This window comes from Cebus imitator, unplaced genomic scaffold (assembly GCF_001604975.1).
Source record: "Cebus imitator isolate Cc_AM_T3 unplaced genomic scaffold, Cebus_imitator-1.0 Scaffold18, whole genome shotgun sequence".
NCBI lineage: Eukaryota > Metazoa > Chordata > Mammalia > Primates > Cebidae > Cebus > Cebus imitator.
In genome coordinates, this window is record NW_016107333.1 from 17090928 (window position 1) to 17108773 (window position 17846).

At 34.1% G+C, this 17846-nt stretch overlaps 1 protein-coding gene across 16 annotated transcripts in view; it reads right to left on the reverse strand.

The window, feature by feature from the left end:
• Positions 1 to 17846, reverse strand: part of ANKS1B (ankyrin repeat and sterile alpha motif domain containing 1B) — a 1267908-nt gene that overhangs the window by 720608 nt on the left and 529454 nt on the right. For all 16 annotated transcript variants that reach the window (XM_017511074.2, XM_037734055.1, XM_017511056.2 and 13 more), the window contains exon 11: positions 15838 to 15974. In XM_017511074.2, the coding sequence (XP_017366563.1) occupies positions 15838 to 15974 (137 nt within the window). The remainder of the gene's footprint in view (positions 1 to 15837; positions 15975 to 17846) is intronic.

Here is a 17846-nt window from a genome sequence, read left to right on the forward strand (position 1 = left end):
GCTCAAGTTCATTTCTTCTTCTGGGTCTTTGTATTGCTATTTCATTTCCCTGCCTGGAACATCCTTTTCCTGACTCTTTACATGGCTAGTTTCTCCTCATTCATGTTCCAGCTTGAATACTACCTCTTCAGAGAGGCATTCTCCGATTCCAAGTAGTGGCTCCTCCTCCAAATACTGTTTGACTCTGTGTAGTCAATTCGCAGCCCTGATCACAATCTGAAGTCATACTCTTTACTCATTGTTCACTTGATCATTGAATATCTACCTCCTCTGGAATAGTGGAATAATTGAGGACAGTGACCTCTTTTGCCTTGCTCACTGTTATCACCTGTACCTACCATGAAGTCTGGTATATACAGCACACTTAGCAAGTATGAGTAAAACGGATGAATAAATAAGGGAATCTCACTGAAGATGGGGTGAGAAAGGGTTATGCTAGCTGGTGCTTGAATCCTATCTAAAAGAAAGAATGGAAGTTAACCAGGTAGAGAAAAAGAGGGAAAAGCATTCTAAACTGTATCAGAAAGGGTGCAAGAAGTTTTCTTTGGGGTATTGCAGGAGTTTGGTATGATTGAATGTTGGCAGTGCTGGTGATAAACAGGAGCCCAGTGTGAGAACATTAATGGACTTTTATGCCTTATTAAGAAGTTTAGAGGTTGTTATGAAGGTAGTAAATCCTAAAGGATGTTATAAAAGTGAATAACAGTATAATATGATCACTCTCTACACAATGGAAGAAGTCTGGCATTGGATGAGTAGGGTATCCTTGCAGGGTATCCTCATACTGGCAGTGTGAAGAGGGTGTCCACATGTGGAGGGCAGCCAGGATGGATTCAAAGCACTGTAAAGGTGAGAAGGGTATCCATTAGGGGCCAAACAGGCATGAGGGGTCAAACCATACACCCCTGACCCCTCATGCCTGGATGTGTGTGTGCCATGCCCTGAGCAGGAGGTGTCCATGTGGAGCTTTACTAGCATGTGGTATCAGACCCCAAGCGGGGTAAGGCCAGTGTCCACATTTGGAGATGACCCTAAATGAGAACAGGACCTGATAAAATACCAGAATACATTATGAATAAAGGAAGTTAGGTTTCTGACTGTCAGAGAATAGAACTACAAATATAAAAATGAATTCTGTGCTGTTTAGAGTGAAATCACATTACTTCTGTGAACTCCTGGCTTTCAATATATGTAGAGATGGATGGACACAGAAATATAGATGTTCATGTGCATGTGTATATCTGTGTATACATATCCAGACCCACATGAATACATATATGTACATACTATGCTTACATACAAATATTCTCTAGCCTTGCCCACTGAGAAAATCTGGGAACAGTGACATCCCAGTAGCAATTAATATACTTAGTGCCTAAATCTTGGTATCAAACTACCATTTTATACTAAAAGGAAGGAAAGCTTCTTAGAGAAATGGCTGATTCCACATCTCGAACTGGAAAAGTATATATGAGATAAGCCTAAAATCTCGATGCTCCAGAAAGTAAGAAATGCTCAAAGAATGATGGAAATAAGTCAAAAGGACACAGGAGGACTCCCTTTGGCAAAACTCCAAATAATTCAAGTATCAAAACCAATAATAATAATAATGGAGTATAACTAACTCAGTAAAATAGGAAACATGGGTCTCTGCAAGTATAAACAAATACATGAGTAAACTGAATGCTTTGTAAGGAATGGCATGTTGACATACTACCTCCCCACAAATATATACACATTTCAGAAGAAAACAAACAAACAAACAAATAAACAAAGAGAAAGAGTAACTTTACAGTGGAGAAGCCTGAAAGAAACCACCTTAATCAAGAGACCAAGGTGAACATCATTTGAAAGATCATTATGAGAAATCAAAATTATGCACCAGCTGACGGGATGAAATAAGAAAAACAGAGTGACCTCTGGATCTTTCTAACAAAGATGCATATTCTGAATCTAATTATGAAGATACATCAGACAACCCAAATTGAGGAGCATTCCACAAAATAGCTGACCTGTTATCTTCAAATATGTGATCATTTTAAAAGTCAAGAAAAGGCTGAAGAATTATTCTAGATCAAAGGAGATTACACAGGAATGAAAACAAGATGCAATGTATGATTCTAAACTAGATACTTTTTTTACCACAAAACATATTATTATGACAAATTTGTGAAATTTGAATGGAGTCTTAGGGTTAAAGGGTAGTAATATATCATAATTCATTATCTGATTTTGATATTTGTATTCTGGTTATAGATAAATATCTTTGTTTGTAAGAAATAACACACCAGTGCTAATGAGGAATTAGGTCAGCAACTTACTCACAAAGAGTTCCAGGAAAAAAAGATCTTTGTATTGTGTTTCCAACTTTTCTGCAATTTTGTGATTGTTTCAAACCTTAAAATAATGATAATTTTAAAATCCACAAAGATCACTCTGGGATAAATGTAGAAGAAAAATTAGAGGTAGATGAGAATGACATCAAGGAAGCCATGATGGGAGCTATTTCAGTAATCAAGACAAAGGAATTAAGACAGGTACAGTGGGAGTAAAAGAAGAGAAAAGCTTGTAAAGATAGGAAACAGAAGTGACATGCTTTGGTGGCTAATTAGACATAGAAAGAGAAGGTGAGGGAGGAGTCTAGGTGGTACAATTAATAGATATAAGGAAGGAAGAGCAGATTTTTGGAGAAAGATAAAAGATTTTGATGTCTGGCAAGTAAGTGTAGTGAATCTTACCTTCCAAAACTATTTGAAACATTGTTGCTTGAATCTTCCAAACACTTTTAAAGTCTTATCTTTCAAAAGTGTTTGGAAAATTGTTACGTTACTTGACCAAATGAAATACATGTTATTGGCTTATTGTTAGGATGAACTTCTATTCTTTGGCCTCATGTTTCCACAAGGAAACATGAAGGGAATACCATTAGAGTAACATCCGCGGCCTATTCTTCCACTTTTTATTACTTTATCCCCTAAAGAATTAGAGTTACTGAGCTGTAAAACAACACTGAGGAAGGAAGTAAGCATGCTTATTATTGCTTCTTCCAGGTTTCTCCTCTTCAGAGCCAGCATGTCAGCATAATAAGTATGTTCTCTGACCTTCTGTGGTAAAATAACCTTGTACGTTGGCTAGCTGTGCCAGTGACTGGGTTAGAATATGTGTCTAATCCAAGAGTGAAGTTACAGCAAGCATATTCAGTTACCTATCTAGAATCACATTGTCCAATCAGTTCTCATGATAATAATAAAAAGTATGGCATTGGTTTCAATTTTTCTGACTCCTGGATCCCATATCTCATATGGTTCTGAATCTGGGAGAGAAAGAAAGCAGTGGGGCTAACTTATTTCCTAAACTCAAAACAATTACAAAATTGTGTTTATTCCTCATAGTGTCTAATACAGTGCCTAATACTCACTTATTGAATTGAATTCAATTAATGTAAAATAGGATGATGCTAAAATAATACTGTCTTAAAGGAGAAAATATAGGCCCTTCTAATTATTTTTTTTTCCATTTCAGTCTTTTAGCACCATTGATTTGACTTGTTCTTCAACATGGCATAATCTAAAGATACTTATTTTTCCTTTTCTCATAGATAAAACAGAAATCATAATAGTCTTATCTATCTTATATGGCTTCTTAAAGTAGACAATGTGTAAATACCACTCTGTAACATCATAAATAAACAACATATTTATTGCTGAGCTTGGGTGCTCCCTTTCTCAACAGTGTGAATTTGTGCAAGATGAATGGAAAATCAAACCAGAATGGAATTGTTAGGGTCAGCTATAAAGAGACCTAAGAAATGCCCTAGATCATGTTTTCTAAATTAAGTTTTGTGCATCACTAGTTGTGAAATATATTAATAGGTGTACAGGGGTGGTAGCAAATGAAGGCTCAGAAAAATCATTCAGTGAGGAAATTGTTTAACCCTGTATTTCCCCAATATATTTGACCATGGAAACTGTTTATGTAAGAACATCACTTATTGAATGAGTAACTCATAGATATTATGACATTCTGATTCAGAGGAGAGTGGTTCTATCCTTCTCCCTGGACTATATAAGTGCATGCTATCATGTAGATATGGCTTAGTTTGTCCCCACCAAAATTCAGATTGAAATTTGATTCCCAATGTGGCAGTGTTGGCAGGTGGGGCCTAGTAGGGGGTGTTTGGGTCATGAGACAGATCCCTCATAAATGACTTGGTTCTGTTCTAGCAATACTGATAGTTCCCAGTCTGCCAAGACTGGATTAGTTCTCACGGGCATAGATTAATTCCCACAAGAGGTGGTTGTTATAAAGCCAGACACCACTGAAGTTTTGCCTCTTCACATGTATTCACTTTCCCTTTGACTTTCTGCCATGTTGTGATGCATCACCAGCAGCTGGGCAGATGCTAACACGACACTTCTTGTACTTCCCAGCCTGCAGAAGTGTGAGTTAAATAAGCTCCTTTTCTTAGTTCATTTTATAGTAACATAAAATGAACTAAGGGAACATGCAATCTCAGGTGTTTCATTATGATGACACAAAATGAACTAAGACTTCACCTGTCTAACCCCTATTCAAACATAAAGGTCAATTTGAGCATTCCCTCTCTGGAATGGTCTTCACTGCCCTTTCCCCAACTATGCTTAACTAATTCAAGTGATACTTATTGACAGCCAATTGTGACCCACATACTATTCTAAGTGCTGAAATTGAGCACTTTATAAAAACTAAAGGGAGGAAAGAGGGAGATGGAAGGAAGGAAGATAGGAAGACATAAAGGAAAGAAGTTCTTATTCTCATGGAATATCCATTCCAGGTGGAAAGACACTGAACAAATCAACACATAATGTTAATTCAGGAGTGAAAATTGTTATAAAAGAAAATAGCATAACAGAGACAGGGAATAAAGTGGTAGCTACTTTATATTCAATAGTCAAAAAGGGCATCTCTCATAAGGTAGTATTTGAATAATGACCTGAAGGAAGAATGATAATTAGCAGTGTTAAGTCTCTGGGAGAAAGGTGGTCAAGACAATTCAATGATAAGTACAAAGAACCTAAGGCAGGAGCTGTGTAGCTGATCGAAGGTAATATTGGGAAGATGACATGGCTAGTATACATTAAACAAGGTGGAGAATGGCAGGAGATGGGTTAAGAGGTTATAGACAGTTAGATTATTTTGGATGTCATGCACCTTTACTTTCAGTGAGATGGGAAGACATTGGAAGGTTGAGCAGGTGAATAACGTAATCTGATTTATATATGTGGCCAAGTTACAAAAGGACAAGAGCACAATGATCAATGCCAGGAACAAGATATGAAGCTTTTTCAAAGATCTAGGTGAGAGATGTTAGTGGCTCATACGACAGTGACAGAGGACAGATGGTAAGATTCAGATATATTTATAAAAAGTTAGAGGACTGATTTTTGAACTTTTTGGTCTCAAGATCACATTATACCCTTAAAAATTAATAACACTAAAGATTTTTTGTTCATGAGGGTCATATCTGTTAATATTTATGTAAAAACTAAAACTAAAACTTCTTTAAACATAAGAATACACAAGTATACATTCCCTTAGCCATCAGAGGTATGATGTCATCACTTACCATATAGCTTCTAGAAAACTCCATTTATAACTCATGTACAAATAAAAGCAGAACAAAGCAAAATGTCTTTGTATTATTATGAAAATAATTTTGACTTCACAGATCTTTTGAAAGGATTTTGAAGCCTGCTAAGGGGTCCTGAACCACACATTGAGAACTACTGGCCAAGAGGATTTATTGATGGAATGGATGTTGAGGTGTGAGAAAAAGAAAGAAATCAAGGATGGGGTCAAGTTTTTAATCTTGAATTGCTATTAACTGAAATGCAAACTGTAGGGCTATATAGGTTAAGTTTAAGACATGCCATTGAGATTTACAGTAGCCTACTGGATATGAGCCTGGAGTTCAGGGAAGTAGGCAGGCCTGGGAATATAAATTTCAGAGAAATCAGCTCTGGAACTGGAGGGGAACACACAGGGAGTGAATGTGGACTGATAAGAGGTCTGAGGATGATCCCTGGTGCATTGGATCAATGAACTTCAACAGTGAAAATCTAAAAGTTATCTATTTAGAGCATAGTCTCCTTTGATTGGTTAAAAGTTCTTTTGGGATAGAATCCATATTTTAGTCATTTTCATACTCAAATCACCATTTAAGATGCCCAGCATATGGTAGGCACTCAACCATGTTTATTGAATAAAAGAATGAATAAATAAATAAAGTAATGCTGTCCTCTGTGATACTCTCACAGCTAAATTACAGAATTTTAGAACAGGCAAGATTAGGGATTTGGAAGGATCAGGTTCAGATTCATATAGTAGGTATACTATTAATTGTGTAGTCAAAGAGATTAACTTGAACTTAGAGGAAGATGTAATTGGAGACTTTTAACTTTACCCTGTGCAGTCAATAACAAGTGACCTAAAGGGAAGGATAAGACTATATTTCAAATTCTAGTCTGCCATTTAAGATATTTAAATCAATAATGCCAACTCTATTTTCTGATCATTTCATTTTGCAAGGAAATTTTTCCCAAGAATTTTTTCTATCAGTGCATTCCTTTTTTTAATTAAATAAATTTAACTAGCTTTACAGACCAATACATATATATCTACAAGGGCTGTGTTTTATTTTTGATGAATATACTATGGTTTATTTAATAAGTTATCTTTACTAATTGGCATTAAGGTTTCCAATAAATATCTGTAGAATGAACATCCTTGAACATATTTTTATTTATTTATTATCATTTTAATAATCACATTTAGTTTCATTATTCTCATAGAACACCTATTCTTAGCCACTCACGTGACATGAAAATACTTTTATATTAAATGTCTACTTAATCAACATTTCTTCATCTTTATGATAATTCATTTGCATCTCTTCCAAAACTTCAAGTTGTCTAAACTCAATTTCCTTTTGTTTATCTTCTATTTTTATTTTAGGTGTCAAGGGTACATGTGAATCTATGCATTCTTATTCAGACTGTCTAGACATACTCTAGGGGAAAGAGCCAAGCCAAACAATGACACCCACTGAGAATTTTATGCATGTGGAAGAAAAAACCCTGAATAACAAAAAGAAAACACAATATTAATATAGTCTTGCTATTAATGACAATGTGGGCCCAAAATATAAAAAATTCCATTTCATGTTTAGGAAAAAAGATGAAAAAAAAATTTTACATATAGAAAGTGACAAATAACAAATAATTTTCCATATTTCTGTAGAACAAACTCACCTGAATTTCATCACATGAATAGAAGTGAGGATGAATAATATTCCATTGGCATATAATTGGCATGACCACTATATGGACTGATGGTGATTTTAATCATCAATGGAAGATACAGTTTATAGTGGATGATTGACAGTGAGTATCACACTGTACGTAGCCAACACTGTCTTAAATAGATTCCAGTGATTTAGAGAACTTTAAAATGTTCCCAAATACATTTTCTAAAAGCTACAGTTGCCATCATCAGAGTTACTTGTGGATGAGACAGAGAGAACATTACTTCTCAAAGGCCTTATTTCAATTGTAGGCAAACATGATTTCATCACCATTATGATAACAAGTTGGGCCACTACAGGGCTTTACAATTTACACAGCACCATGGCACATTTTATCTGGTTTGAGTCTGACTACACCCCTGAGAAGCAGGCAAGGCAAATACCATTCTCACTTTGCTGAAAAATTGAGAGTGAGAAGGGTAATACAGAGTGCATGTGACAGAAGAAAGATTGGAACTAAATTCCTTTTAAAAAGGCACCTACAAGCAAAATTTTGCATATAATTTCAGAAACTGAGTAGACCCTCCCATAGCCTATCCAAGAATACCAGGTTAAAAGTACTTTCCCTCAGACAGACTGATTTAATTGGTCAGGGGTGGAACTCAGGCATTTTTTTAAAAAGCTTCCCAGGGAATTCATATTTGTCAAGGACTATTTCGACAATTCATATTTGTCTACATTGACTGTTAAGTCCTGTTGACTTCTTTCTCATTTTTTTCTTTCCAAATTGCTCTTTGTTTTACCCAATATTATTTTCTATTAGGACTGTCTTTCTGTTTTTAGCTTTCTCTTCTCACGAACTTTTGTTGCAAGTCTGGAAATTACTGAATACAGTCTTATTTGGCTCCTTCCTTCAGGCTACGTACAGTCTTATTTGGCTCCTTCCTTCAGGCTACGTACTTTGGCCGTCTATGTTTCCATCTGCCTCCTTTTTCAAAACTATTTTTGTCTCTTGAAGCTTCATCCTCCTAGAATATCAATATTCTACCTCGATTATTTTCTACCTAATGAGCTAATTAGCATTAATGGAAAAACTACTGGAGTTAGGAAATCAGAGATCTTCCAGTAAGTCAGTGGCTGTGTAACACTGAGAACATTATTCAATCTCTCTAAGCCTCGGGCCCAATCAGTAAAATAAGGAAAAATATACCTGCCTGATAAAATTTTAATGAGAAACAAATGAAACACATAATCATTGGAATAAATTGCTCAATACTCAATAATAAAAATATTTTTGAAAATTATCTCTTTCAAGTTCTTTTTATTCCTTATCTATTTTTTGCTGCAATCCAATACAATATTCTGTACTCTTTCCAAGTTATATGCCTCTGTTTTTTACATACCCACTCTCATTTCTAATTTTAAAATTTAGCATATGTATTCTATAACCCCACAGTGCCCAGAAAAATGTTATTCTTGATTTGGCAAGAATTTTATGTAACCCCAGTTCTAAACTCTTAATAATGGCAGGGAGAAGTGCTATGGCTTATTATTAAACTGCTTTATTGTTTGCTCATTAATCACACACAGGTCCAGAAGAATATTCAAAATATTCTTTCTTTCAGTTTGAGTAGGCACCTGATCTAAACAAAGTTCATTATGAGTAGGTGTTCAGTAATGACTCCATTTTCCCTCCAGTATCTCCTTTAGTGTCTTGAGAGCTCTGGGCCTTTGACCTTTCTCTTTATTTTCTTTACCTCTACAGCTTTTTTGCTTCTTTTTTCTATGGTCCCTCCTTAGCTGCAAAAGAAGGCAACCTGATGTTATTTCATTCTGTTTAATTCCACTTAGGGTGATATTTTGAGTAAGTGGTAAAGTTTGGATGGTATTAGGAACATATAAAGCCAATGGGAATGTCTTTTCCAGCTGCTATTAACAAATACCATAAAGTTAAGGGACCTGTCACAGTTCTGGAGGCTGAGAAGTCCAAGATCAGGTTACCAGCTTGGTTGGGTTCTGGTGAAGATCCTCTTTCAGGCTACAGATTGCTGACTTCTTGCTGTGTCCTCATGCGTTGCAAAGGTGAACAAGCTCTGATGGGCCTCTTTTGTAAGTGAACTAATCCCTTTCATGAGAGCTCTGCCATCTGACCTAATCCTCTCCTAAAGGCCCTTTTTAATACTATCACATTGGTGATTTGAATCCAGCATACAAATTTGGGGGAAACACAAACATTCAGACCACAGTACAGAATTTCAAAATTTCCAGATTGACTTCTTCTTAGGATATACGTTTATGCTCATTATGCTAAAAATCTCTGTTCAATATTAAGCCTATTTGGATGACTTATCTTTGGTATTATGCCAAAATCACCTCTTCTTCTGTCTCCACCATGGGTCACTTCTCAAGAGCCCTCTTCTATTTTAGATTAGATGTGTATCATGAAACAGGAAAAGAAGTATAAAAACCAATCTAGCTAAAACCACCACTAAGAGCACAAACCAATAATACAGTGTTCTGTCAACGGCTAATGTTAACTGTTTGAACTTTGGAACTAATTAGATTTATATACACCTCCTAATAAAATATTTAACAATTCAGTATCCATCACTCATGTCTCTTCGGTCAACTTTTAGCCTCTTCTTTTTCACTCTGTGCAACCAGAAACTCTTTCCCCACCTCTGCTCATCCTTTAACATGCTGTCATACTGCCTTCTTTCCTTTTACCATCAAACTATTCAAAAGATTAGTCTATAATCAGTATATCTTTTTCTACTCTTCAATTCCTTTCATCTTAAGCTTCCACCTTCTTCACCTAAAGGAAACTGCATTGTTGAAGGTCTCTCCTCTCATAATGCCAAATAAAGTGACATTTTGGTCTCTCTTCTCTACCTCCCTGGACGTTTTGACAATGTTGACTAATCCCTTAAAATGTTTGTTTCTTTATATCCACAGTCACATTTGTCTTTCTTATTTTATTTTTCTCAATGATTCTCTCTCTCTCTTTTGCTAAAGGCTTTTATCTAAAGTATATGTGAAGAAATTACTTAAGTTCCCAGTTCTCAACTTCGTCATCTATAAAATGAAGATAATATCCATTCCAAAAAAAATCATGAACATTAAATCATATTAGGCACTCAAAAAATATAATTATCCTCCTTTAGTGTAAACATTTCTCAGCATTCTGTCTTTGGTACTATCTCTCTTCACCATCAAATTTTATGAATTAGAATAAAATTTCTACCTTAACCCTCACCTCTCTCCAGAACCCCATACCAATATTTCCAATTTATATATTATGTGTCATGTTCAATAAGTCTACAAAACCAAATTTATCATATCATCTTCTCCCTCATCAAAATAAACATCTGTTCAAGTCTTTCCTATCTTTATTACTATGATTCCAAAATCCCTGCCAACCAGGCTCACGTCATTAGTCATCTTCGGCTCCCTTAGATCTAATCCATCTATCTACTGCTAATGCTTTATCCAAAGTGTCTCTTGCACCCAAAACTATATAAAATGTATAAAACATTATAGCCAAGTGTCATTTATATTAACATGAAAAGTAAAATAATGCAATCTGCCTTATCAACAGAACCAAGGACACATGCAATAAACTAATAGCCTACATTGTAGTTAATGTGGAAACATTGGCTACTTTTCCCAAAGATAGGGAACAAGGCAATAATTCTTGATTTTAGCATTTCATTGCATCATTTTATTATAGTCACAGAAATAAGAAAAATAAATAAAAGGCATAAATATTAGAAAAAAAGTAAAACTATCATTATTCTAAGAGGACACAAAAGAACCCTATGAAAATTATATTTTTAAAAAGCAAAAACTACTCTAGCTTTTAAAAAAAATTAAATGTTAATATAAAACTCAATTGCCTTTCTATATGCCAACAACAATTAAAATGTGAAAGCAATAAATAATACTAAATTATTAACTCAACTCAATGAATAACATTTTTTTTTCATGTAGCAAAAATTAAATCTTGATCCCTACCTCACACCATACACAAAACAATCTGAGATGGATTATCAACCTAAGTATAAAAACTAAAACAAGAAAACTTCTCTGGGACAAGTCACAAAATCACTAACCATAAAAGAATAAAATGACAAATATGACACAAAAACTAAAATATTCTGCTCATCAAAGGCACTTGAGAAAATGTTTAGGCAAATCACAGAGTGGGGGAAAATATTTATAGTGCATACATCTGACAAAGAACCACTATCTTGTGGGGTTACAGAAGAATTTATAAAAAATTACTACAAATATGTATACCTATGTAACAAACCTGCACATTCTGCACATGTACCCCAGAACTTAAAGTATAACTAAAAAAAAATTACTACAAATAGACAATTAGAAAGTTGAACAAGCCCATAAAAAATGAGGTGAGCAGATACTTCACAAAAGAAGATATGAGAATTGCCAATAACTACAGAAAAAGATACTCATCATCATTAGTCACCAGAAAAAATGCAAATTAAAACCATAATGAGAAATCATTTCACACCCAGAAAAATGGCTAAAATAAAAAAGTTTAAAAGGCGAGAATGTGGAGAAATGAAAATTCTCACACATTGCTATTGGTGACTATAAAACGGAACAACTTTTTTGAAAAGCTGTTGGGAAGTTTTTATAAAGTTAGCTATTCATCTACTGTGTGACACAACAATGCCACTCTTATTTATCTATGTGAAAAGACTTATATATTGTATTCATAGCATATTCACTCATAATGGTAAACAACAGGAAACAACACAAGCATCGATCAATAGGAGAATTAATGAACAAATTATAATATATTAATCCAATGGGAAACCACTCATCAGGAAAGAAACAACATGGATTAATTTCAAAACCACTATGCTGAGTGAAAGAAACCCAAACAGTGGTACACATATAGAAAACATACTCACTGTAGGATTCCATTTACGTAAAGTCCAAGAATAGCCAACTCTAATATATAGTGATTAAACATTCTTGCCTCTGAGGCAGGAAGGAGGGCAACTAACTAGAAAAGGGCATGAGGAAACTTTCTGGGGTGATGGCAATGCTCTATATTTTGTTTTGAGTGGCGTTATACCTATGTAAATAAAGTTCATCAAACTATATACTTAAGATCTGTGTATTTGATTCTTCAATTAAGAAAAACAAGATGCTTCACCAGGAAATATTTAAATAACAAAGCCAACACAAGTAACATATAACTATTTAGTAAAAAGAAAATAACTGGAATGTCAGTAGACCTACCTAATATTGTATTTCAAAGATTTTCAAGTATTTAAGTATAAGTAAGTAGAAAATTTCAGCCTTGTGGGCTAATATATTGGAGAGAAAGAGAAAACAGTAATATATAACTATTTCAGTCAGTCTGAATTTAAAATAGATGGTTTCACAATCTAGAGAATTTTAAGACATGAAAGAAACAAAGGTGAAAAATATCAAACACAGGATGCAGAACTAACAGCTGTGACTTAGTTAATACATATGCTGAATAAAAACAAACTCAGCAAAGCACTGAAAAGCCTGCAGCTTCCAAGTAATTAACACTCTAAGCAGAAACATGCAATGTGTTATCAGCCCTACCTCATCTTGAAAGCAAGGACTCCTTGGTTACAATGGATACTCTCCATTCACAGGTAGAGTTACAAGAAAATAAACTAGATAAAGGTATACAAGAGGCAAAGGCAAAGGCACCTAATTTGCTCCATCTAAGCAGTATCTATTTTCAGTGAATGAGATGAAAGTTCTGCCTTTACCTCACCTATTCGATATCATTCTTTCCACACTAAAATACTGAACACATCAGCTAATGGTCAGGCAAAGAAGTGTAAATTCACAAATAAGGGTCACATTCATATTTTTATTTTCAAAGTTCAACACCAGTTTTAAAAGTAAAATTATCATTTTGTATTATTAATCTTTTAAAAATTAATTTTAAAAAAGGTCTTGAATACCCATAAGTCAATCTAACTTCACACTTTTTGCATATCCAGATAGAAAGCCAGAATTAACAAATATGTTAGAGTATTAAATGTGTGATTAAAATATATGCTTTTATATAAACTCACCAATAATTATCTTTTCTTTGGAACAGTAGCTCTTGACCATTTTCCATCCCTGACACATCTGTGATTTGTCAGAACACAGCAGGAGTCTCCTGTTCTATCCATCCATCCATCCTCCATGCACATCCTCTAGTCTCCAAACCCTTCCCTGAAACCTCATGTCCTATCTGAATCCCCTCTATTTCCATGTGAATATTCTACTCCTTCCTTTCTACAATGAATGAGGAGCCTCCTGGGGGGTCATAACACAAATGGAGAAATAAGTCATGCACCAATGTCTCCAGAGTGGAAGAAAGAGTAGCCTAACTGAGGTTATATTCTTTCTGCAATTATATATAAAGAAAACAAAGATATATAGTTGTTATTGTTTTATTACATAAATACAGTCTGTATTGGTTCTAATTTAAATACCATCATCCTGAATTACTTAACTTTCTCACTTCTTTGTTTTTCTCCTTAAAGCAATGTTATAACATTTAAGAAAGGTGGAGTCCATTACTAAGATAAATATTTAAGTACTGACAGCACCAAGGAATAGGGTCAAGATGGAATTTCTGGCTTTAATTCTACCTTTAGATTTCTTCAAAGTTTACCAAGCTAACCTACACTCAATTAAAATATGTAAAGAAGGATTTAGAAAATAATGCCTCAGTTATTCAAATCATAGATCTATAAAAAGAACATGTTTTTCTTTCATTGAATGACCAAATGCATTTACATTAGAGAATTTATATTGGTATAAAAACAGGTATATTTAGTAATGAATTTTATTAACATATATAGGTCAATGTATTATGTAAATAGCTTTAAAATGCTAGAAATATACTAGAAACACAATAACCCCAGAGTTTACCTTCATATGAGAGAACCAGTGTCAACAAACAAGACAGAAACCATCTAAAGCTGGGTTTAGTGAGGTTTATCTTGAAGCAAATAGACCCAATAAAATTTCCTTGAAAAAGAGGACTATTTTTTTTTTTTTAATGAGATGAAGGTGTCACTATGTTATCCAGGCTGGTCTAGAACTCCCAGGCTCAAGTGTTTCTCTGCATCAGCCTCCCCAGTAGCTAGGATTACAAGTGCATGCCACTGTACCTAGCAGAAGAAATTTTTGAAAACATTTTTCTCCTCCACATAGTGGGTCACTGCGTCAAATATTACCTGTGCCTAAATGCTCCTCGACTTTCATATTCCATATGAAGATGGAATTATACAACCTAATTCTAAATATGTGTCAAATTATACAACCTCATGAGGATTTTTCTAACCTCTGAGTAGGACTGGAAGAGGCAAATATACTAAAGTTAGAAAAAGAAACTCAAAATCAGTTGGACAATGTAGCCTCTTTGGAGTGCCAATAACTTTATCTATAACTCTGAAACACAAATTGCACTTGAATTGATGAAGGATATAGGAAACAATTTATATGAAGGTGTTCTATAAGCTGCATTGAATATTCATAATTTAAGTGCCATTTTATTAATAAGGATGAAGATTATAATAAAAATGATCTAAAATAGCTTATCTTAAAGAAGGAAAAATATTAAACCAACTATTGCTCATTTAGGCCTAAATAGTCTTAAAAGTCACATCTGCCCTACAATTTGGCTACAATATTTATTCATACTCTATATCTAAGTAGATGATGAATGGCATTGATTGAATCCAAAGTCCCCCTGTCTTGGATTTTATGAGGCCCATTCAGAATGAGCCAGGTTGAGAACACCACTAATTTCATGTTCTGAGTCCATCTGTTGGCAAAAATATAATGCAAACAGCTTTATAAGTGCTATTTTCAATGAAATATCACAGAACAGCTTGTCCCAATGATATTTCTAAAGCTTGCCTGCAAACCGCCTACTGGAAAGTCCAACTGAAAGAGAAAGGAGGAAAGAGAGAAATCCATACAGGAAAGGGACAGGGATGGAAAAAAGAACAAAGAATAAAGAGAGACTACCTAGAGGACTGTGAACACTGGAGGAAAACAAGGAACAATATTAAATGCAGACAATATTAGTTGAAACCATAAAGATAGAGAAGTTAGAGAAATATAAAAATCACTGGCATTGGAGGACAGAGAAATAATCGCAAATCATGCAGCACTGTCCAGAGGAATAAAGGCCAAAGGAGCAGGAAACACCAGAAAGTATGTAACAGCCCGATAATTGGAGTATAATTATTAAAATGTTGTGAGAGAAAAATGATGTGAAATGGCTATTTTTCTAAGTCTCACTACTTCACATAATAGGCACAATTCATTTTTTCAAAAACGAATACAGATTTCAGTGTTTATCACCAACTTCAAAGGAAGCAAACAACCTCTTCTGAGTCCCTTCTTTTAATTTAGAAATCCACTTACACACCACATAAAATTGCCCAGGCATTGCAATATAAGTGATGTACATGCATTGATTCAAAATAAAAACACATTATAGGGAAAATGATGTCATTCTGGGCACTTACCTGGGGTCGAATGACTTTTACAATATTTTTGAGGGCAGTATCAGGGGATGGAGGTGAGCAGTCAGGTGTTGGGCCTGTTGAGCTGTTTCTATGGTTACTAGTTCCTGGAGTAGTAATTGCTACCTCAGAGGTATTATCTGCGAATAAAAATAGAACTGCCATGAACCTAATCACTCAGTTTACCTTTTAAGACTTGAAATTACCTTTCTGAACATAAATTGAGATTTCAACTTTTAAAACTGTTACCAATTACAAGATCATAATGAGGAATACACTCAGTGGTATATTTTAAAGATAATGTTAATTAAATACTTTGTTTCTTTTTAAAATGGTAACTGTCACCCCCTGGAATGTTCCAAGACAAGAGTATTATTATTCAATTCATAATAATAGATTGTCCAGCATAGCTCTTAAGACTGCTACTACTATATAAATAACTAAAAGCTTACCTTAACTAAAAAGAATATAATTTTATTATATGATTGGGCTAAAGCTTTCCTAATAATCTCTTGAGTATTAATCTTTATTAAAGTAGGAGTTTCATATCTCCTTAATGCATAAAATTCAAATTCAAGACTCCTCAAATAACTTTTCCTAGAAATCTCATAAACTAGAAAAGCATCCTCGTGAACAACGCTTGATGAAAAACCGAAATTTGTGCAAATGGTTTTTATAATGTAGATAAATACAAGATGGATAAGTATAGCATTCTATGTGGTCAAAACTAAATGAATGAAATTTCAAAATCCAAATTAATCTTCTCTTATGTTCAGTATTAGGAGAGAGGGAATAAAGAAAAGATGACTTGAAAATCAACAACATGTATAACATTTTCTTCTTAAATTTGTATTAAAGCAAAATAACATCAAAGATACCATTTTAGAATGTTTAAAATACTTGGGAAAGGATGAAAATTATTCTATAAATAACTTCTGCTAGCACATATAAAAGTTATTTTATTTTAACAACAATTTGGCAAACCTCAATAGCTTTTTATGAAAATGCTGCAAGCTCAAATCTACCCCCCAAAAAAAAGTTTACTTCTCTGTTGTTTCTAATTAGTTCCCAATAATTTTCTTTCCTAGACAGTTAGCTGAAATGATTGCAAAAGAGACTGAGACTGTGAATTTTTTATAGACCAGGAAGTTTTTCTGTTCCTGACCACTAACTACAATCCCCAGTGAAATACAAGAATTTATCAAGGCATCTTTTCCTCATAAAATGCAAAAGGATGAATTATCATAAAACTCTACCTACCATATAAAAATATAATTTAGTCTCACTAAGGAATCCTACACAGGCTCATAAAACAAAATTTCAAGTGTGACACATAGAATTACTTGGATGACTCATAAAATAAGTCTTAAAAGTGTCCAGAGCACACTCTTCTAAGATTTAATGAAAAAGGTGGGATTTAAATTGGAGTCACAGAAAAGGTTGGGGTGGTCTTCTGAGTACAATAGAAAAGTATAAGTCAATATTGAAACACACAAAACATTAGTCAGCAAGATGCTCTTATACTCTCCAATCTATCCCTTCCTTCTTTCATTCATCTAAAAACCACACATGTTAAAACTCTTAATTAAAATGGGGCAACTATGAGTCAAATATTATGTTATGTTCTAAAGATTAACTAGGAAGAATCTCTGTCCAGAGACTGGGTCATGGGGAGGGGAGGAATAGGTTAAGCACTGAGGATTTTCAGGGCAGTAAAACTATTCTATTTAATAATATAATGTGGATATATATCATTACATATTTGCCCAACTCATAGGATGTACAAACCAAAAATGAACCTATGTAAACTATAAACTTTGGGTGATGATGTGTCTAGTAGGTTCATCAATTAAAACAATTATCATTTTGGTACAGAATGTTGATAGTAACAAAAGCTTTGTATATGGAAATATATGAACTTTGTAATTTCTGCTCAATTTTGCTGTGAACCTAAAAAGTTATAAAAATAAAATCTATGAATTTTCTTTTTTTTTTTTTTTTTTTTTTTTTTT